General features: G+C 38.1%; 6 protein-coding genes across 6 annotated transcripts; 3 read left to right on the forward strand and 3 right to left on the reverse strand.

Annotated features, from left to right (window-relative positions):
• Positions 1-58: 58 nt before the first annotated feature.
• LOC140793986 (C-terminal binding protein AN) lies at positions 59-5,002 on the forward strand. The gene is made up of 7 exons (XM_073145786.1): positions 59-782; positions 1,154-1,322; positions 1,443-1,573; positions 2,110-2,904; positions 3,033-3,080; positions 3,610-3,726; positions 4,743-5,002. The coding sequence occupies exons 1-7, from the start codon at positions 84-86 to the stop codon at positions 4,815-4,817; spliced, it is 2,034 nt and encodes a 677-aa protein (XP_073001887.1). The 5' UTR covers positions 59-83; the 3' UTR covers positions 4,818-5,002.
• Positions 5,003-5,186: 184 nt separating this feature from the next.
• Positions 5,187-5,917, reverse strand: LOC140793989 (uncharacterized protein PAM68-like). Its single transcript, XM_073145790.1, has one exon. The coding sequence runs from the start codon at positions 5,873-5,875 to the stop codon at positions 5,336-5,338; it is 540 nt and encodes a 179-aa protein (XP_073001891.1). The 5' UTR covers positions 5,876-5,917; the 3' UTR covers positions 5,187-5,335.
• Positions 5,918-6,312: 395 nt separating this feature from the next.
• LOC140793987 (1-aminocyclopropane-1-carboxylate synthase-like) lies at positions 6,313-8,388 on the reverse strand. The gene is made up of 4 exons (XM_073145787.1): positions 8,133-8,388; positions 7,893-8,024; positions 7,621-7,781; positions 6,313-7,477 (listed from the first exon to the last, which is right to left on the reverse strand). Exons 1-4 carry the CDS (start codon positions 8,307-8,309, stop codon positions 6,502-6,504), a joined length of 1,446 nt encoding a protein of 481 aa, XP_073001888.1. The 5' UTR covers positions 8,310-8,388; the 3' UTR covers positions 6,313-6,501.
• Positions 8,389-11,809: 3,421 nt separating this feature from the next.
• On the forward strand, positions 11,810-15,604 carry LOC140793988 (anthranilate phosphoribosyltransferase, chloroplastic-like). Its single transcript, XM_073145788.1, has 11 exons — positions 11,810-11,910; positions 12,161-12,509; positions 12,597-12,740; positions 12,810-12,971; positions 13,068-13,151; positions 13,903-14,091; positions 14,224-14,314; positions 14,463-14,522; positions 14,710-14,828; positions 15,164-15,298; positions 15,383-15,604. Exons 2-11 carry the CDS (start codon positions 12,300-12,302, stop codon positions 15,395-15,397), a joined length of 1,209 nt encoding a protein of 402 aa, XP_073001889.1. The 5' UTR covers positions 11,810-11,910; positions 12,161-12,299; the 3' UTR covers positions 15,398-15,604.
• On the reverse strand, positions 15,524-16,438 carry LOC140793990 (uncharacterized). Its single transcript, XM_073145791.1, has 2 exons — positions 15,966-16,438; positions 15,524-15,750 (listed from the first exon to the last, which is right to left on the reverse strand). Exons 1-2 carry the CDS (start codon positions 16,379-16,381, stop codon positions 15,666-15,668), a joined length of 501 nt encoding a protein of 166 aa, XP_073001892.1. The 5' UTR covers positions 16,382-16,438; the 3' UTR covers positions 15,524-15,665.
• Positions 16,439-18,338: 1,900 nt separating this feature from the next.
• LOC140793578 (DET1- and DDB1-associated protein 1) lies at positions 18,339-21,763 on the forward strand. Its single transcript, XM_073145129.1, has 4 exons — positions 18,339-18,701; positions 20,562-20,622; positions 21,280-21,341; positions 21,426-21,763. Exons 1-4 carry the CDS (start codon positions 18,615-18,617, stop codon positions 21,507-21,509), a joined length of 294 nt encoding a protein of 97 aa, XP_073001230.1. The 5' UTR covers positions 18,339-18,614; the 3' UTR covers positions 21,510-21,763.
• The last annotated feature ends 128 nt before the right edge of the window (positions 21,764-21,891 follow it).

Here is a 21,891-nt window from a genome sequence, read left to right on the forward strand (position 1 = left end):
GATCTATCTGATTTGTCCATTTAATTTGTAAGTGGCAAAATATATGGGGCGCGACTGCAATATCATTAAAGGTAGGGTGTGAAATGACAAATTCGAATAAGAAAAGGAACCAAACAAGACGCCCTGGATCCAGCCGTAGTCTGCAACGAGTCGAAGGGGGAAGCAACCGCAAGCTCGCAATGCAGGCCACCGCCGCCCGACCACCGTCCGATCCAAATCCGACGGCCGCGTCGGGTGGCATCCCCTTGGTCGTCGCTCTCAACTGCCTCGATGACCCCTCTTTGGAGCAAGAAGCCCTCTCATCCCTCGCCGCCATCGAGCACGTCCCTCTCTCCCTCCTCTCATCCGGCCGCATCGAGTCGGCCGCCGCCGTCCTCCTCCCCTCCCTCGCCTTTCTCCCCCGCGCCGCCCAGCGCCGCCTCCGTCCATGGCAGCTTGTTCTCTGCCTCGGGTCGGCCGACCGAGCCGTCGACTCCGCCCTCGCCGCCGACCTCGGCCTGAGACTCGTCCACGTCGACGCTGGCCGCGCCGAGGAGGTCGCAGATACCGTCATGGCCCTCTTCCTCGGCCTCCTGAGGAGGACGCATCTCCTCTCGCGGCATTCCTCCTCGTCCGCAGCGGCGTCGGGGTGGCTCGGGTCGATCCAGCCGCTGTGCCGCGGGATGAGGAGGTGCCGGGGGCTCGTGCTTGGGATTATTGGGAGGTCTGCGTCGGCGAGGTGTCTCGCGACGAGGAGCCTCGCGTTTCGGATGAGTGTGCTTTACTTCGATCCGCGGCATGAGGTATGGGATGCTCTGATCTCTAATTTGTGGTTTTACCGGTGGCGTTTAGCATGATTTTTCAAGAATCTGAGGGTTTTTTGGAGGGCAGTTATGAAAATTATGCTAGATTTGTGAAGGGAAGGCAAAAAAAAGAAGGGTTTGAAACCTTAGATTTTGCTCTAGGATGGCTTTGGTAGTAATTGCTCATAAAGCTCAATTCTTTTTTTAACTGGAGGATGAAGCTACTACTCTATGTTCAACGAATACAACTTAATACATACGATTTTTGTATGCTTGTACTAACTAAAGCTCTTTACAATTAGTACGATATGCATGTGAAAATTTCGATCTTAGTATTATTAAACTCTACCCTTTTCTAATATTTTGCAAAGGGAAAAGGAAAAACCAGACGGCCTTCAATTGCGTTTCCTCCTGCTGCTAGGAGAATGGAAACTCTCAATGATTTACTGACAGCAAGCGATCTTGTTTCACTTCATTGTTCTCTGTCCAATGACACAATGCATATACTTAATGCGGAGTGCCTGCAGCATATAAAGCCTGGTAAGTTCAAAGTAACTTAGCTTTTCTTTCTTTGGTCATCTTTTGTACAGAATATAGTTTGTGGCCTTCAAAGTACTCGGTATAATTTGCCTGATTTGCTATGGACTTGATCTTCCACAGGGGCATTCATAGTCAACACAGGTAGCTGTCAGCTTATAGATGATTGTGCTCTCAAACAGCTCCTGATTGATGGCACTATAGCTGGTTGTGCATTAGATGGTGCTGAGGGTCCACAGTGGATGGAAGCATGGGTATGAGCATTAGACTTAGGGTATGAATTATGTTCTTATGAGGTCATTAAGACTCAAGAATTATATGATTACCTATAATCACTTAGAACTTAGAAGTTAGATCATGTCCCTTTCACAAAGTACCAAATTGTAGTTTTGTTATTTCTTTGTTAATTTTCTTTTTATATGTATGTCACAGCTATAATTGGCAGTTAACATCCCTAACTACTTTCTTGATCCACTTGGCATATGGTGAATCACTGTTAGATAATGTTATAATTTAAGAAATTGTGCCTTCATTGAAGTACTTGTTTTTGGGTTATATATTTTTAATCAAAAAGCTCAATTAATTTGCAATGGTCGATCCACATTTTCTTATTGGTGCACTATGTCGGCTCTATTGATTATACAAACATATTTTCACTTTTGATTTCATTACTGACTTTGTGCCATGATCATATATCAGCTCATTAGTTCCTCTTTGAGTATTTTAATTTACTTCAGAGCATGTCATATCCATCTTTTGATCTCTGGTTTACACTTTAATTAACTTTCAGGTGAGGGAGATGCCAAATGTCTTAATTCTTCCTCGGAGTGCCGATTATAGTGAAGAAGTATGGATGGAGATAAGGGAGAAATCAATCACAATACTACAGTCTTTCTTCTTAGACGGAGTTGTTCCAAATGATGCTGTTTCTGATGAAGATGAAGAAACAAGTGAAGCTGGATGTGAAGATGACCAGTTGAAACGAGTAAAAGAAAATCCTTCTCAGATTTGTGATGGTGAGCAGCAGACAGATGAAAGCAATTTAAGCTCTGGGTATGATAAGAGGAAAGGTATCTCACAGTTAAAGGACTCTCAGAGTTCAGGTTTGTCTCATAACGTTGTATCTAGATCCGATGGAAGGCGTAGCAGATCTGGAAAGAAGGGTAAAAAGAGACCTGCTCGCCGTAGATCACAGCAGAAGTCAGATGCATTGTCATCTGTAGAAAGTGATAGCAATTATACCTCACGTCGAGATGATGATACTGCTATAAGCAGCAGGGACCAGGTCATGAGTTCCAGTTCACGATTTGCTTCTCCTGAGGATTCAAAAAGCAAACAGATTTCACTTGCTGAATCAACAATGGAAATAACTCCCGAAAAACAAGTGGCAGCTAATGCAGGGCTTAGTAAAAAATTTGGTGAGCTGCTGAAGGATGGTTTTGTTATAGCATTACGTGCAAGAGATCATTCAGGGTTTCATGTTTCACGACAAAGAGTTCCTGGTGGTGGGTGGTTCCTTGATGTTGTGTCAAATGTAACAAAAAGGGATCCTGCCGCCCAATTCCTTGTTACCTTTAGAAGCAAGGTACTGTTCTGGACGTCTGATACTTTCTACTTTTGTCATGCTTATTTTCTTTCATTCTCCTTCAGAATTTTGAGCTGAGAAAAATGTTATTGCTATTAGCAACTGATACATATGTCTTCATTTTTCAGGATACGCTAGGATTGCGTTCTTTTGCTGCTGGTGGGAAACTACTGCAGGTTAGAACATTTAGCTTTGCTTTCATATATATATATATATATATATATATATATATATATATATATATATATATATATATATATGATCCTATTGTTGAATGTTGCTAGAAGTTAGGAGGGATTGTCGAGGCCGGTTATTCATTAGCTAAATAATTGGCTAATTTGATTGGGCTCATATGAAGGCTTTTCTTGTTATTAGATGGATTCTCTATTTGTGCTTCCCTCAACGGTGTTATTTATTAGCTAAAGCAATGTTTCTCTTGTTCTCTGCCTTGTTGCATGCTACAACATTCCAGATTTGGCATATATTAATCACTGACTTCCTAGACGCAACCTTAGTGAGTTTTGAAATTCCAGATCTGACACTATGACTTTCTTTATTATGCTCTGGAATAATTATGCAAGTTTGTTGGAATAAGTCTTTACTGACAGATTATTATGTAACTCGAAGTCTTGGCAATTCATTGTATATAGATAGTATATATTAGCCTAATTTATAATTATTATATTTTATCTTATTTGATACCAGATTAATAGGCGAATGGAGTTTGTGTTTGCAAGTCATACTTTTGATGTGTGGGAGAGTTGGATGCTGGAAGGTTCCGCCCTACAAGAATGTAGACTTGTGAATTGCCGAAATCCTTTGGTATGTCCATTTCTTTCCATCTGTGAACAGATGATTTTCTTAATTTACTTTGTTATGTATTCATTGCGCTGGACACTAGTTAGTGTAACTGTAAGGACTGTAATAGTGCATCATGTGGTCATGTTTTCAAAATAAAGAAGCAGCATCTCAAGCAATATGACACTGTTACATCTTCCCCACCTCCCAGGCCTCGCATATGTGGGAGCCTCATGCATTGGGTACAACATTTGATTATTGGCACTATTGTGAGGGCAAACTTTAATGTATCTTTTGATTGACAAAAATGCTAAATTTAATGAAGACTTTCAATTTTTAAGTGATTGTACTACAACTTCTTCAAACCTTACAAGCTTACTCTTGTGCAACCCACAATATTGCTGCTACTTGTGACCTCATTGTTCTTCCACATGCAATCAGTTCTTTAGATAGGCCTTCTAATTATACAACTTGCAACAAGCTACATGCAATATTGTTTTGAAATACATATTTAGTCTTGTTTCAGGCAGTGAGTTAGAACAAACTAATTTACTTTCATTACACCTACTTTCATGCTATCAAATGCATAGTCAAGATAAGGGACTCTAAAGACGGGAAAGAATCTGAATATAGTTACACGAGGCAAATATGCTTTGGCTATTATTTCGTGTTTGCCATGAACTGTCCAGAATGACCAGTGATGCTCAGGCATGCCAAATAAGCGTCTGATAAACTTCGTATGTAATTCTCCTGTTGGGGCTTGTTGATTTGCATTTTGTTCTAAGGGAGCACAGGTCACTGAACTCTGAATATTTGAACATTAAAAATATGTAATTATAAAGAAACGTGGATAACTCAGGCTAAGGAGACCCTAATGCTATGTCTACAGAAAAAAAGGCTTACTCACCAGATTCATTGGCTAAATAAGGTTCACTATGATCCTAATAATTTGGATAGAGTTTTTTCTTTTGCTGCTTTTGGGTTCTTTATGCTTTATTTTTGACTCTTTTCTAATGGTTGTATACTTAAATTTATTGTAGGCTGTCTTGGATGTCCGCATTGAGATTCTTGCAGCTGTGAGCGAAGAAGATGGAATCACTAGGTGGCTTGATTAGTTATTAGTGTGTGACAAAATGCTTCAAATGCACCGACTGCTAATGATGTTTGTCTGTTTCTTATCTTAGTAACTTTGTAGAGTATCTTATTTGGATATTTCAGTGAAGGGGTCTTGCACCCTCATCATGTACCAGTTTTGTGACGTCCAATTTCTATTAAACTGGAACATTGTGCAATGATTTCGGTGCTTTCTTTTTCATTTTTATGGAGGAAAATCTACCACCATGTCTATGTTATTTCATCTTGACCTTCCTATTCACTGTGGATCCTTATCCCAGTACATTTCATTGCATCTTAGTTCTTAATTATGCCGTCTTTAGTGACTCATTTTATTCCGCAAGCTAAAATCATCAAATATGGTGTCCAAATTTTGAAAAAGTGAACTAGTGATCATTAGGAGATTTTTTTTTTCTGGATAGAGTAATATCTATATGAACAGAAAAAAGAAAGAAGCAAACAGTATAAGCTATCAAACATATACCATCCAAAACATTTCAACAACATTTATACTTTTGAATCATCTCTTCTCATCCTCATCCTTCCACAGCTCAGGCCAGTTCTTTTGAGCTTCTTCCCATCCAAGAAAAGACCCCTCCTTGTTTGGATCCCAACTAGTAGACAACGTCCCATAAGCAATTCCAAAGGCTGATGTGCCAAAAGAGAGGAGGATTGTTACGAACGGCAGCCACCCAGGAACCTCCAACACATGCATTTGTCTGAGTGAACTTAGCACGTAGAGGAGTCCAATGCCGGAAGCCATCGGAGTTCCGACGACGACGAGTATTCGGCGGATCATCCTATTGAATACCACTTCAGGTATCTCATCATCTTCATTGCTGCTATTGTTACCATTCATTTCACCTTCTCCTTTTGCCCTTCTGTTCTTCTCTGAGATTGTTGTTCCAAATCCTCTTCCTTGGGCTTGCAACACTCTCGTTCTTCTATAATGGAGTGGACTTGCAAGGTTAATGAGCTTTGGGCTTCCTTTATTCCATGAGGATGCTCTTGCGATTTGGGCGGGTGATGGTAATCCTACTTGGTGGAGAAGAGTCTCCATTCTTTTCTAAGCTCTTGCAGTTTGGTGCTATTGTTTTTCTATTTATTTCTTTCTTCATATATACCCTGACCTTATCTAGAACTTATGAATGGGAATTGCCTTCATTCCATTAGATATTTTATATGGGTGGTCCCCCGAGAGGGGGGAGAAAAAAATGGGCTCAATGTTATTAAGGTGTTTTGCGTTTCCCACCCGTCTCTTTTCTTTTATTTTTCTTAGTTCTCGTAGAAAATAAATATTAACATCAAACATGCTTACATGCACGAAAGAGAAAAGCTCAATCCATGCGCTGTTACATGTCAGTCAAGTCAAAGATCTTTTTTCTCTACTTCGACTTATTACTTACAAATAGGACGGAGTCTAAAATTTTAATCATACATATTTATTTAGAAAGAGCATATGAAATCATTTTTAAAATTTAAGGGAATAAACAAAAATTTACGAATTTAGGACCGCAAATATGCCCCCCATTGGGTACTTCACCCTTAATTACAATTATATATTCTTCTAATTACATCTCCATCCCTCCTTTTGTACTAGAAAAATAAAATAAAAAATAAATAAAGAATTTAATCTGTTTATATAATTGGTTCGTATGGAATTAGCCATCGCTCCAACATTTGAGCTCACGAGGTGGCACGAACCAGTGGCGAATGAGGTGACGGCAAGCAAGAACCCATGCTCATGTCCTCACGCGTCCTTGGCAAACTCAACGGAGGCATCTCCTCCCGTCTCCTCTTGATCGTCTTCCTCCTCCTCTCTTCCATGAACCTCCTAATCCTCCTCAGAGCTTCCTCTAAAGTTTCGTGGTCCAAATTTGCAAAACACACCCTGAACCAACCCGGCTCGCCGCAGTGAAACGACGAACCAGGCGAGACGTTTAGCTTCACATCCTCCACAATGGTTTTCCACAACTCAAGCTCTCTCTCAACTGTATCTTCCTTCAGTAGTTTACGCAAATCCATCCAGCAAAACAGCCCAGCGTTGCTCGTCAAGCACTGGATTCCATCTCTACCAATCCCAGAGGTGAAGATCGCGTGCCTCTCCGATAGCCTTTTCGCGCTCTCCGATAGGAGTCTATGCGTGAACTCTTCGTCGGACAGCATCGAAGCGATCAGCCACTGCGTTTGCGACGACACGAGTCCAAAGCTGGACATTCTACGTGCGCAATTAACCACCGTGTCGTTGTAGGAGTAGACGATGCCGATGCGAAATCCCGGTAGGCCGAGGTCCTTGGAGAGGCTGCAAGCGATGTGAATGAGGTCTCTGTCGTAGGTTGGGTCGTCTTGGGTTATCATCTCAGTGATGCTGGTGAACTTAGGTTCGTCGAAGACGGTGCCGGCGAAGATCTCGTCGCAGACTAGATGGATCCTCTTCCTGTTGGTGAAGGTGAGCAGGGTTGTTAGTGTGCGTTCGTCCATGGTTGTGCCTAGTGGATTTGATGGGTTGGCAATTAACACCCCTTTAACTCTAATATTTGCCATTTGCGCCTCCTCGTAGGCGGACTCGAGGGCCGCTTCTGTGACCTTGAAGCCGTTGGAGCTGCTGCAGTGGATGGGGAGAAGCTGCACTCCTGTCCTCCATCTGAAATCGCGATCAAATCTGGAAAAGGCGACAAAGTTGTTAGTTAAACTAATTTTGAGGGGTATACTTGCAAAATTCGGAATTTAAAAGGATATCCACATCAATAAGAAGCTTTTCAGGGGTATACACGCAAGAAAAAAAGAGACTAAGTAGATTCGTACGCTGGATAGTACGGCGTCGGAATAAGGAAGGCATCGCCGGGATCAGCTAAACAAAAGGCGAGTATTTCCTGAGCTCCGGTGGCTCCGCCGCTCATCACTACGCGATCCGCGTCGAACTTAACTCTTCCTCCTCTCACTTTCCCCATAAAGTTAGCAATGGCCTAGAAAGGAAATAAAAAAATTATAAAAAAAAATCACACCGTTAGCCATTATCCATTACAATCATACATTATTCCACGACAACAACGACGACGACTGCAGAGATCTATTACCTGCCTAAATTCCGGCAGACCGTGATAGTCTTGGAAATTTGCAATCCTCTTGAACTCGGACGCGCCTTCTGCAGTGCAAATCGAAGCCTCCGGGTGCTTCTCAATCCATTCTTGTAACATATCCAGGCACAGCTGTTGAAGAATAAAAAGAAACCAAAAACAGTTCTAGTTATACGTTGGAACAAGGATAATTATTTCCGTGGATCATATAAATACGTGGTACATTGCGGTATCACTCACTTGGTTTTCGCCTAATCCCATTTGGATAACACCCCCAGGATTGAGAGTCGGGTGGAATGGATCATTCTCGTACGCCTTCCACCCGTCGAAGTAGCAGGAGTTCTCGCCGTGGCCATCGTTGGTTGCCATCCTAGAAAGAAGCCCGTAGTTTTGTTCCTCGCTTACAGGAGACACCATTAGAGCAATGTGCAACAAACAAGAGGTGAAACAGAGGAGAGAGATGTATTATATATTATATATAGCAGGTAGTTTGTGTAGAGAAATGAGAGGTTTTGTTCTATTTATAGCATTGGGAGTTGGGACTAATTTGATGGCATGTTAAAGGAGGGAGAGGGAAAGTTCGATGAAGGGGGGAGGAGGTGAGACCGAAGGGATTGAACGTCGGCGCTGACGCTGATGCTAACGCTAACGCTAATTAACGACGGAGTAAGTGCAGCCTCTATTATTTTTGTGGCCCCGCTAATAAATTACCAACAGTTTTTACTGTTGATTGCTATTCTGTGGGCATATGACCTCCTTCACTTTGAGACTGAGTTCATCGAAGTATTTAGCTTCACTAAAATGACTCTTTTTTATTTTAAAAAATAATATTAAAGAAGAAAAGAAAATAAAGTTATTACTGTGATATACGAGAAATTGAATACTTTCTTACTTCATTTTATAATAACATAGAAATTTAGAAGGGTATTCGAGATTTTTTTTTTTAAATTGAATTTCTGTCTAAAGTAGAGTAGTCTAATATTTACTTGTAATTTAGAAAATTAGTGTGATAATTATTTTTGACGTGCTATAAAGTTTAGATAAATTATAAATAAAAAACAATCGAATTCATTTCTTTTCTCTTATTTTTCAAAGATTCAAATATGGTTCAAAATCAAGAGAGAGTCTAATTTAAATATATTTCTCTCTCTTAATATTCAAAAAAATATCTGAAATAACATTTCTTTCTAACTAGCTTAGGAGATAATTAGTATAAAACATCGACATAAATAGAAGAGTATGAAAGAATAGCATGATAATAAATCACAATCAATGCAGTAGTCCATTCAAGCTCTAAACTCATGACTAATTAAAAATTAAAACACTAATTTCAACTGCATTATTGGTGGGATAAAGTAAAATCTAAAAAGGAAGGGGAGATAAAAATGATCCTCTTTCCAGTCCACAGATTAAGTTTGCCACCCGTTTCACGTACCAGCTGCTAGCTGGGGACCGCATTGGACGTCTCAACTCTCAACCAAACATTTAACTCCTCCATTTGAAACACATCGTTCGTGTGGTTCCAGCTGCCACTCCCAAATAGTTTTAACCATTTCATTCTCATGCAACTCCCCACCATTGCAGCATAAATGAATCACGTGAACTCTCGCCCTTGTTAACTCACAATCCATAATATAAGCATTAGGGCATTAAGTTAGTAGATTCCAGAGCTTTCTATTTCGAATATATATTTAAATATATAAATAAGTATAAGTGGTCAAAGATTTTTCGAGATTTTTATTTTTATTTTTTTAAATGTCAATCTCTTTGTAGAAGATTTGAAAACTTACGAGGACTCCAAAAAGTCCTAAATTGCCTAATAGAGTAGGCACAGTTCAATTAGCTCATGGTTTAAGTGAAAGAGACGAGTTTCTTTTCTTCCTCGTGAAATAGGTCGTACGGTTGTTCAAACGGCACGTGGCTCGGGAGTTTACCGTATGCGCTCAATTTGGAGCCGTTAGATTAGTGCCATTTATAATCTGACCCTTTGTTTTGTTTTTGCGTATCGTGATATGCATTGGGTTCACCTACACTAATTAATACCTAATAAATTAGTTAATTTTAGTTATATATATATATATATTAGATATTGTATCTAAAAAAATAAATAGCTAGATGCAGTCTTTTGACATCCAACTGATCTAAGCAAATGCTAAAAAATTTCATCTAAATTTAATTAATATTTTAAAATATTAATTTTCAGATTTGGTACACTAAACTAAACAAACAGTTTTTGAATTAGATCGATATATATTAATATAGCATATAAAAAAAAACTGTCTTTGTTTAATTATACTTTTAAAATATTTGTACCTAAATTGCCATCACAAAATCCAGGCTTCTTAGACAACATTTATTCTAAGGGTATTTTGATAAATTTAGTTAATGTGGCTTGGGCTAGAAAGTGTCCTATTAGTCGTTTTGTAACTTCTTCCAGTTGAATAAATCATAATCTAGAATTAAAAAATAGTTAGTTTTAAAGGTTACAGGCAAATTAGAGGAGTCTCGAATTATAAAAGAGCTCAAAGATGTGTCAGAGTTTTAATCGCAAAATTACTAAAATATAAGATGCTATTTAAATATTTACGTGAGTTTTGTAGTATATTTACGTCGGCACGAACAAATTTGTTGCTTTCCACGGAGTAACAGCCAATTAGATAGTGGGTTGGACAGTTGGGACAACCATCGTTTCATAAGGTTGACTTCTTTGTGTCGTTGACTGCTGTCCTATGTTGACCGGTAGTTGTTGGAATTACTTGGTTAGCACGTCCCTCACAACACTTAGATGGATAAGATTAATTGAAACCTGTCGACGACCAACATTTGAACTTTAATCGAACTTTGAATAGAAAAAGAAAAAAAAGCCAATCTTCTTCAACTGCAAATTTTCACGAGGGCTGCTGATCGATAGTTATAAATACCAATCAAGTGAAAAGCAAGGCTGTTTAACTAGCTAATCAAAGTTTGTGCATTAATTAATACATGATTCTTATGATTTACTACGTTGAAGGACTTTAACCAAGCAATTTGAGAACTTTGATCTCTCCTTTAACTGCTACTTGGTCTATAAAGTAATTTTGTTCTTATCTTTAACACAACTTTAAAACTTTAATTTCTCATGATGGGAATAAAACTCTTGCATAGAATAATGTACCATCCTCAACTTTCCATTATTTGGTCAGAATAACTAGTTATAAATGCCAATTAGAACTGTTTAACAATATATTCTACAAGTTTCGAGGGGTGGTTTGGAGTTCAAGAGTAACTTTGAAAAGCAATTTCTTTTAGCATTCGTATGAGTTTTGTTTGCCATCAACTGGAAACATACTATTTTTTTTTTTTACTTTATTAAAAGGTCCGTAGACATTTAATAGACATTTGAGAATAAGATAAATTTTTCTACCGTCTATTGGTGGATCAGTCCAAACTCTAGTTATACAAGCTTGATAAACTAGACTAGCTAAACTACGAGCCGTTCTATTTCTATTGTTTATACGACTCGTGAAACTGATCCTAATTCTAGAGTAGTTAGAAATCTAGGGTTTATATTAAAACACCAAAGGATATATAGACCAATCAATACTATCAGTCCACTCGTTAACGGCCTTCACCATATTAAAGGGAATTGCCAAATATCCGACAATCCTTCTGTCCAAAAAATCTTTCATCGTTTTTAGACCTTCAAGAAGAGTTGACATTTCTCCAATTAAAGTCCGAAAACATAGTATCCAACGAAATAGTTGTCGTGCCAAAAGAGTGATTTTATTTTAGAAAAAGGTAGAATTTTTTTACAAAATGCCCTATAAAACATTTAAGGCCAAAATGTATACAAACTGTAACTGGGCCGGGAGGCCCCCGGTCCAAGAACAACTCTAATTTATGATAAGAATCGTGTTAGCTAGTCAATCAGTAGCTTTATTAGTTTCATAATAAATATGAGCGAGGAAGGACCTCTATCGTCCGATGGTTATCATCAACCACAAGAGATGGCATAACGTAACCAGAAAATCTTTTAATGGTATGTTTGGTAATCATTTATATAAGTTGGGTTTTAATCCCGAAGACAATATAAGTTTGGATCACGTACGAACTTTGAGAAATTTATACGTAAGAATGGCTTCCGTGGAGTTCGCCGTTGATAGTTTTTGAGATCAGAGCAGGAGGGAGAGTGCGATATAAAAAGGCGAAGAATCAAAGAATGTGCAGTTACTGTTAATTTTTGGTCCAAAGATTGCTAATCGAATCCTTGGTTTACTGATTGCTTTTAGGAGCAGTTCAATACATGATACACCTTTGCATTTGGTTGTTGGTTGCCTTCAATAGCCAATACCAGTTGCGGCAAATCCGTTCGCTTCTAGGGTTTTGGCTCGACCACTTCAAGCTCACCTCCTATGTTAGAAAGCTTCAATGGCGGTAGCGCTTGACCTCTTTGTTGCTGCACCCTCCTCTCCTTCTCGGAATCATCTCGTCTCCGATGGCGGGTGCCCAAAATTCCACAAATTTTCCTCTTTTCCAGTGTCGCAGAGCCAAAGGAGGAGGAGAAGATCCTCAACTTCTCTTGTTTCGACCTTACCTAACACACACAGAAAACCCTCGCCTGCTTCGTCTTTTGAGGAGGTAAATTTTGTTCTTTTTCACTCTAATTTTACTTCTTTTCTTCAAGATCTTGATACATGTTTGTTGAGTTGAGCGTGTGCTTGATAGCTGATTGAGGTTCTGATAAGCCGAGTCGATCTGTCGGAAGAGGAGGCCGAGGCCTCTCTCGATCTTTTGCTTCGAGAAGGAAATGACGTCCTCATCAGCGCATTCCTTGTCCTCCTGAGGGCCAAAGGAGAGACATTTGAAGAGGTATCAAAATTCTCTAGTAGATTGCCCGAGAGTTAATGTGATGATTTGTTGTTCCTTTTACTGGTGAAGATTGTAGGATTGGCGAGAGCAATGATGAAATGTTGCGTGAGGGTGGAAGGTTTAGATGATGCGGTCGACATTGTCGGGACTGGCGGCGATGGGTTTAACACGGTGAACATCTCGACAGGTGCTGCTATACTGGCTGCTGCGGCCGGAGCAAGAGTTGCAAAGGTGTTAGTTTTAGAAATTTGCATTAGATTAAATTGTCTATGCTTACAAGAATGTTAGAGGCGGTATGGGATCATAATGCTTTCGCACGCCTTGCAGCAAGGGAGCAGATCGAGCTCTTCTTTGTGTGGAAGTGCAGATGTTTTGGAGGCATTAGGAGTGAACATCCAGTTGGGCCCTGAGGTAGTCTCACTGTTGTACTTGACTAGTTATTGCTCAAGTTGTGATGTTTTCAGAAAGATGAGTTATAGTGTAGTGTTTGACTTTTGATGTTGACTTATGCCAAACCTGAGGAGGGCTGGTTTTTCTGTCACTCCTGATATTAGCTGAATAGCATGTTTCTTCATCTCCAAATATCAGTTCTCTTCTGAAATTGCCCAAGTGTAAACTGAACCATATCTTCACACTTACCGAATAGGTTATGATGAATACTTGTCACATTTGTTACATTTTCATAACTACTTTTATCATGGAAGAATAATCAGATTTATTGTGTAGTTCCTCTAATTTTTTTAATACTTGTAAGGCACTAAATTGACAATTTTATTTTTTCTAATAAATCTGTATGGTGGCTCAATGATCATATTAGTCGAATGGATAAATGCTGGCAAGTAGGTCATTTAAGGCAGTTCTTGATGATTCCTTATTCCTGTTTTGGCATAGCCTCCGAGTGCTTCAGCACTAAATGACAGCAATTCTAAAATGTCTATGTGATTGAGTACTGACACGGTTTTCACTTATTAGTTTTAGGCAATGGATGTTTCATTTTATATCTCATTTACTTCTTTGAAAATGTATGGTCAATGAATTTTACTCTGATTTTCTGTCTAGATGCTCAAATCATGATACCACGATTACCTAGATCCGGTGTAGTTTGGTAAGCAAGGGAACAGATGACTGATTTTCTTTCATAAATATGTGTTTTTCCAATAAGGATGTGAAGAGATGTGTGAAGGGCGCATTCATCGGATTCATGATGGCTTCCAATTACCACCCAGCAATGAAAATTGTTAGGCCTGTGAGGAAGAAGCTTAAAGTACAGACAGTGTTTAATATTCTAGGTCCTTTGTTGAATCCAGCAAGGGTGCCTTTTGCTGTTGTTGGTGTCTATAATGAAGATATAGTAAGTCTTTCATTCTTGCTAACTTACTATAATTTTCGTTTCATCTAACAAGTGTAAAGATGTAGTAAGTCTTGTGGCAATCTGTAATATTGGGATAATTAACATGTAATAATGATGGAGTTTCTTGGATAGGTCATGAAGATGGCTAAAACACTACGGCGGTTCGGAATGAAAAGAGCATTAGTTGTTCATTCGAAGGGTTTGGATGAAATAAGTCCGCTTGGTACTGTAACATTTTAAATTTTCATGAGCTTGTGCTGGTACTGTAATTCAATTTCAAAAGGGTTACTGGGGTTATTTACAAAGTAGCCTTCTTTTGTTTCTTATCTATTAGTAAATCATATATTCCACTATTTGAAAATCTGTTGCAGGGCCTGGATATTTTCTTGATGTTACTCCAACAAAGATTGAGAAATTGCATTTCGATCCATGTATGCACCTTTTTTGAAACTCTCTTTCAACATTTCTAGTAAGATTAAGACGGCATACATAACTTATCTGAAAATTATTGTGCACTTAATCGAATTGAATGTAACATAAATGAGTTTGCAACTTCATCATCCTTGTTCCTATTGAGTATATGCTAGTTCTTTGTGCTAATTTAGTAATATTATTCAGTGCATTTTGGTATTCCTCGCTGCACGGTGGAAAGTCTTAAAGGGGGAGGCCCAGCTCTCAATGCAAAAATTCTTAGGGATGTCCTTTCTGGTGAAACAGGTCCCATTGCAGATGCTTTTGTAAGTGCCCTCGTGCTCTCCAAGTTTCTTGCTTCCCATGCTTTCTTGTTTCTCTTGCTTTGCCTTCTTAAAGCATCAGATTATACCTGTCTGTATGTATTAGTATAGGAGAAATTATGTAATTTCTGACCTCTTTTTACAATTTTTAAAATTCAATCTTTATTGACCTTTTCTACTATTCAAAGATTATATGCTCTGACCGTATTAGCAAAAGTAGCAGAGGTATCTTATAGTCATATTGACCCAGTAACAATTATGGTTCAAGCAACTAAGGGGAAAAATGAAAAAAGAAGAAGCTAGAACCAGATGATAATTGGTTTGATTTGAACATGTAGGTTCTGAATGCAGCAGCTGCTCTTCTTGTGTGTGGTCATGTTAGAGATTTGGCTGAAGGAGTTGCATTAGCAAGAGAGACACAGCGGTCCGGGAAGGCCATCAATACACTTCAATCATGGATAGAGCTCTCCAACGTGAGTATGATCTTCTTACTTTAGTTGCTTTTTTTGTCGAGATATAATCCTCACATATCTACTTTCATTTTGATATGGATGCAGAATCTCCAGGATTGAGAAACCATGCTGGTGTTTGAATAATTCTAAGAAGATGTAATATTTCCAAGTTTAACAGCACCTATTAGTTTCTGAGGTTTTAAATTGTGGAGCTTTAAATGTTGTCAGATCAATTGCTAGGAGCTGTTCAATGTAAGATTGCCAGGATTGACTTTTTAACCTCCATCCATCAGAACAAAGTGAGCAATACTATTTAGTATTTACAGACACAGAGATACACACTGCAAGGCTGCAACCCAAGTTTAGCAATCTTTTGCCTTCACCTGGCTCATTCAAGCACCTGTCTCCTTGACCTCCCACGCCGTCCCTGCCACAGAACTGACCAACATCCGAAGGTAGCATGTTCCCTATCCCTGAAAAATGATTGCAAAAGGACTCCATTAGATCAGTAACAGCAGAGAAATTGCAAGATTTTGATTGTAAAACTACAAACTGTTTTAGCTAAGTGGATGGTCAAATTATTAGTTGCTACCCAAACAATTCATGATCACAGACTTAAAAATCCATTGCACAAGGAGATTTCAATTTGCTATCTATGTTCAAGTGTACAAAATAAGAACTAGATTACCTCTTATTGCAGTCCGTGGTATTATTGTCTACTATCCTCCTAGTCCCTCTTGGTGCAGTTAGGCTCCGTGTCAACGAAGTTGGCACGTAGAAATTTAGAAGCACTCCATCGCCGCTGCTACCAAAGCTTCTCCTGCTGCTGCTACTCATCTTCCTCTCTCTCACAAGCCGAGCCATGTCTTTTTTTGCCGGGCTTCTCGATACTGAGCCTACCTCGACGACGACGGGGTTCGCGAGCGATAGCTCACGCTCCGACTCAGGAAGGTCATGCAATAGACCAAGGAGCTCTTCACTGCTCTCGTCGATCTCTTGTGCTCGTGCTGATAGACGAGCCATGGCGAAGACTTCCACCTTCCTCTCTGGAAACCGAAGGCTCCTGGAGATTGCGAACTTACTCTTTGTATTTAACTTCAGCATGGTTTGTTACAAGAAAGATAAGACTCCAGAATGAATTGGGTAGGAAGGCGTTCAAAATTTTTATAATCGCTATCGTTACATAAATAACATCATCTAATTTGGTTACATGTAATATTGAGAGTGGTTGAGGTTGCTGACATAAATTAGTACGTCGATGTTGACTCGCTTTTAGCCAAGAATTGTCTCGTTCAATTTAATGACTTTCTGGTTCTCACGAGGTCTGGAATTTAGCTAGAGAAACTTCTTTGACGGGTTGAGTTGATTGGGTTTACGAACTAATGGTCCTCGCGTACGTGTCTTTAGCAGTTTAGCCACATTTGAATTAATCCTACTTACACTTAGAGATGCACCATTAATAAGGTTTAAGTAAGGTCATTAGATAGGGCAATTAGTCTCTTTTCTTAGAGATAGGTCAGTTGAAGGACTAGTGCCATCTTTCTCTCTTTTATTAACCTTTTCTTCTTTGACCAGGTAAAGAGGAAAAAGAACAAGAAGAAATGGAGCAGGGTCGGACTTCCCTGTATCTATGCTTGCATAGTTTTCCACTCTTCCCTAAATTTGGACCAATTAATATCGATCTCTTGCCAACCAAGTGTGGAAAAAAATTAATAGCTGGTAAAACCCAGCAAAGAATCAATATGGAAGTGACTCGAGGTCGTGTGGAATTAATATGGAAACAGAGTGGTCTTCAACGGATGCCTCCTTTTACCGGTTTGGTTGCTTTGCAAAAAATTGGAATAAGATAATATGAGAACTTATTCTAAAATAAACGAAATTTTTTATCCTCATTTTTTATTGGGTACTTAGTTGGGATAAAGATATAGGATAAGATGGTGTTTACCTATAATAGTTAGGATAAGAGATAAATATAATTAAATTGGGCTTATATATATATATATATTTTTTTCTTTTCTTTCTCTTAGTCTAACGTAATGGCTTTTATTTGAGAAAGATAAGAAATATGTTGAAAATCAAATATAAATTCTAATTTTTATTTTACCATTATTATATTATCATTTTATGGTTATTTTTAGAATTCTTAGCCAAAAAATAATTTACGCAATATAAATATTATCATAAGTAGCTTCACAAATGGACATTCTATATTAAAATATACTTTACTACAAAAATATTTTGATATTGGAGAAGGCAAATTATAGGGTTTAGTAGAGAACGCAAATTGATCATTTTGCATTTTGAAATAACTAAGTAGGATATTCCAGACCTTTATCGTAGCTAAAAGATGGAATAAAAATATCCGAATAAACCTTTTATTCTGTTTTTTTATTTTATTTTATTCCAATCATGTATCGCACGTAACTCTCTTATTCCAATCAACCAAACAGGAAAGTACAAGATACGTTTAAATTTAATTTAAACAATTTTTGAAAAATTAAAAAGATATTTACAAAGTTTTTTCAAATAGTAAAATTAGACTTTTTTATGCAACCCAGTATATTTTATCTGTGTATCTAGTAAATAAAATGAATGCATTAATTTTTAAGAGCATAATCTTAATGTTACTAAAATTTAAAAGATTCTTTTTTCTCAATGTCCCGAAATTAAAAGGCCTTTGATCAATATAAAGCCCGTCAAAAGAGAGTAAGAGACCGACTTTATATTCCACGCATCATTGCTTCATCCAGAGGGTTCTCATTGGTCTTAAAAAGAATGCAAATAACACCCTATATCTTAACTATTTTATGAATAAAACACTCTTTTGTTATTTATAAATAAACCCTTGTATTTGTACACAAATCTTCGTTGTCGACGATCGGATTTTGGCGTCGTGTATGATATCTTGGGAGAGTTTGCTTTTATATTTTTACTTTACCCTGCTGTATAGTTTAGTATATTATAAATTCCTTTCCTTAGACTTTTTGCCATTTTAAATTTACTAAGATTAATTATTATAAATTTTTATGTTCCCTTAGGCTTAATATTTTATATTATCTATGGTGCTTTTTTATGTTACTTCAAGTCCAGAGCTCTGTGTGATGTAATTCGGAATTTTAATGAATTAATCATGCCTACGTGATTTCAGTAAAAATAAAAAATGCCTCCATCTACCTTCAATTACTCCTTTCCTTTTCTTGAATAAATCATACACCATTGAAGGGGGTTTTTTTTTTTTGTCCGCAGTTATTCTACTACTCCGTTCAAGTATAGAGAGAAGTTATTCGAGGTAGAGGGAGAGGGAGAGGGAGAGGAAGAGTCGTAATTCCTAAATAAGATGGGGTCTCTCCTCGGCGACTGGCCTTCCTACGATCCTCACAATTTTAGCCAACTCCGGCCGGCCGATCCCTCCGCCCAGCCATCGGTGAGCTTTCTCCGATCTTAAACCCCTTTGCTCGTCAAACGTATCTTCCACTTGCTCCTCTTATTTGTTCTCCAAATCTGGAAGTATGTGCACTTAGAAATTGAAATGGACCATTGCAATTAGTCTTAGATTGCCATCTGCAAGGAGGAAGTTGGTAATCGACGCTAATTAGTTAAAGTCATCGACTGAGTTTGTCAAAATTGGATCTTTGTTCATCTTTGGATCTTTCTTGCAGAGAGTGATGATAGATTGATGATGCTGTAATGGGTAGTAAATATGGTTAACTGTAATGATATATACTGGTACGGTGTTGTTTGTGGATGCAAATGTGCATATTTTTTTCCCCTGAGGTTGCACTTGAAAATTGCGTAGTTTCTTGCATAAAATGGGAGCAAGATGATACTTTCTACAATATTGGAGTGATCCGAATAATGTGATAGGAGTAATATTAGTCTCTGACACCAGTTCAGGATTAGCCAGACTTAGAGTTGGATAGAGAATTGGAGTGAATAAAGTTAAATAAGCTTGCCTAAGATGTCACTTTAAGAAACCAAATAGATAGCAAATCCCTAATTGAAACATCTAAGGATCAGAAGGGTAAGGGCCTTAATGTCCGTTACAATGACCTCTATCAGATTTTGAGTTTCTTATAAATTTGTATGTGCTTACTTTAAATCCTTTTAGTCAGATTGGGCATTTCTAAGTCTAAGCTACAAGTGTGCAGCAGTTGTAATATGCATTCAGAAAGCTCTAATAAAAGAACCAGGGTAAACATGACCATGACTTTTCAAAAGATTCAAACATGTGGATGATGAAGGAATAAGTTTTACAGTATGATTCTTAGATCGAGGCAGCAGCTATATGATCCCCTATACGAATAAAAGAATCAAACATGTGGATGATGCAGGAATAAGTTTTACAGTATGACTTCTAGATCGAGGCAGCTGGTATATTATCCCCTATATGTGCAGATGGAAGTAGAAATTGTAGAATGTTCTATTTGATGGAAGAAAGAAGCATATGTGCATCTACCTGTATTTTATACAAGCAAAATGAAAATGAAAATAATAGAAAATACTCAAAATATAACCTGTGCTAGCAGCAACAGTGACACTTCACAACTCCTAAATGTTTGCAGTCTCTGCTTGAACTTTCTGTCTTTCAGTTCTAAGGCCAATTGTCTCATATGATTATCAGAATGCCCTTTATGTTTGGCTGTGTGTTCCACTGTTCCCTTGTATTCCCCATGCGGCATCTTAAAATTGAATATAATTACTCCTCTTAACCACCCACTATTTGTTTCCATGGTTATCATGCAATATTTTTCTCAATACTGTGGTATCAGCTGGAGCATGATTCATTTTAGATAAGGCTCTCCCAAGAATTGGCAAATCTTATGTAGTCCGTTATGCTTTTAAGCTATATGTTCTCCATTAAGGGAAATATCTTAGGCCTAGGTTTGATTTTTCCCCAAGCACTTAAACATCCTAGTAAGCAGAATCTTTCTGAACTTCAGCTTAGCCTTGATAATAAGTGGTTTCCATGAAATATTACTTGCAGAACTTCTGTTGAGCATTGGAAGTCTTCCTTTTAATTTCAAGTAAGATGTTGAGGTTTTTCTTGTATTGTTTTTATAATAAAGGTTGTGGACTTGTGAATGTTAACTTTGAGCAATGTGCTTATCCTGCTGATATGCTGCTGATCTTCTTATGAATGTTATTTGTCGATGGCCTTTGTTGTACTTAAAAAGGGAGATATACAATGTTATATCTCATTATGATTAGCAACATGCTTGGTACTTATCCAGAAATTCGAAATTATGTACTTACAGTCCTTTACTATTTTACTACATCTATTCAGAAACTCACGCCTTCTACATATCATCCCACTCACGACAGGACTCTGCCACCTCCTAATCAAGGTAAGGCATATGATTTTCATTGTTGCATTTCCTGGCAATATTTAAAATAGAGGAAGGAAAGTTTAAAATTATTCTTTTGAAATAAATTTTATTTGCTATTTTTCACATTTACATCTATTTAAGGAATCTAAATAGTTTCACTTAAATGTGGTTGCAGTTAAGTAGTTAACTTAAAGTGGCCTGAAATTCTCTGGCACAAACTGCATGCCAAAGCTTGTGGTCTCTCTCTTCTCTACTCTACTAGCCAGGCCATATAGTTGTGCATTTTCCATCTGTATATACATATATCCTTCATCTATACGAGTTGAAGAGGATGAATTACTTTAGTTCATCGACTCAAATTGCTTATACAACCCATTTCTCCATTTGTGGAAAGATAGCTGAGTCTACTTAGTAGCTGTCAGCAATCAGCATATTCTACTTGTTCTATCCCTTGAAAGTTTAAGCTCTGCTGCCTTTCAAGCTCTAATTAAGAGAAGTTGCCTTGATTGTTCGTTGTACTAGAAAGTAGGACATTTGCCACAACAACTCCATCTTGTTAATCAACTTGTCAGTAACACTATGCATCTGTTATGTAAGGTAGTACATTATTGATCTGATATCTCATTATTTTGGTAGAAGTGTATCGTCTAATATTTTCTTTTCCTCCATTTGTAGTGATAACAACCGAAGCCAGGAATATCCTTCTGAGACAATTCTATCAGAAGTCTGATGAGAAGGTGAACATATAGCACTGTCATCAAAGTTATCCTAGTGTTTTGTATCTGTTTTACATTCTTATCTTTTAAGTTTTCTCTCTGTAGTTGAGACCAAAGAGAGCTGCTTCTGAGAATTTGACACCGGAACATAGTTGCAAACAGCCAAGAGGCCCCTTCGCAGACGCCTAAACTTAAGCCTTGACACAATCTCTAGTTGTTCTAGATTGCCAGTTTGGGCAGCCCTGCTTTCTATCTTGAGTCGAAATGAAATGCCAGTCCCAGCTCTTGGCTGGTTGTGCGTATATGTATTAATGCATTGTGTGTGCGTTTGTGCGTGCCGGATATAAGTCTTCCGGTGGTCACTGTGGATTCTACCGTGATGTTGTTTATGTGAATATTTATAGTTTTAAATAAATGAGAGACTACCTTAGTCTGTTGTCTTATTACTCGTAACATTCTCTAGTTAATTCATATGCTCTGGTGAACTACATTTTGTAGGTTGCTTGCTGGGTTTTGCAATGCTTATATGGTTTTATAATTATCATTTCAGAAGTGATCACAGATTGTTGAA

Source organism: Typha latifolia, chromosome 8 (assembly GCF_019914945.1).
Source record: "Typha latifolia isolate L0001 chromosome 8, TyphaL0001v2, whole genome shotgun sequence".
Classification (NCBI taxonomy): Eukaryota; Viridiplantae; Streptophyta; class Magnoliopsida; order Poales; family Typhaceae; genus Typha; species Typha latifolia.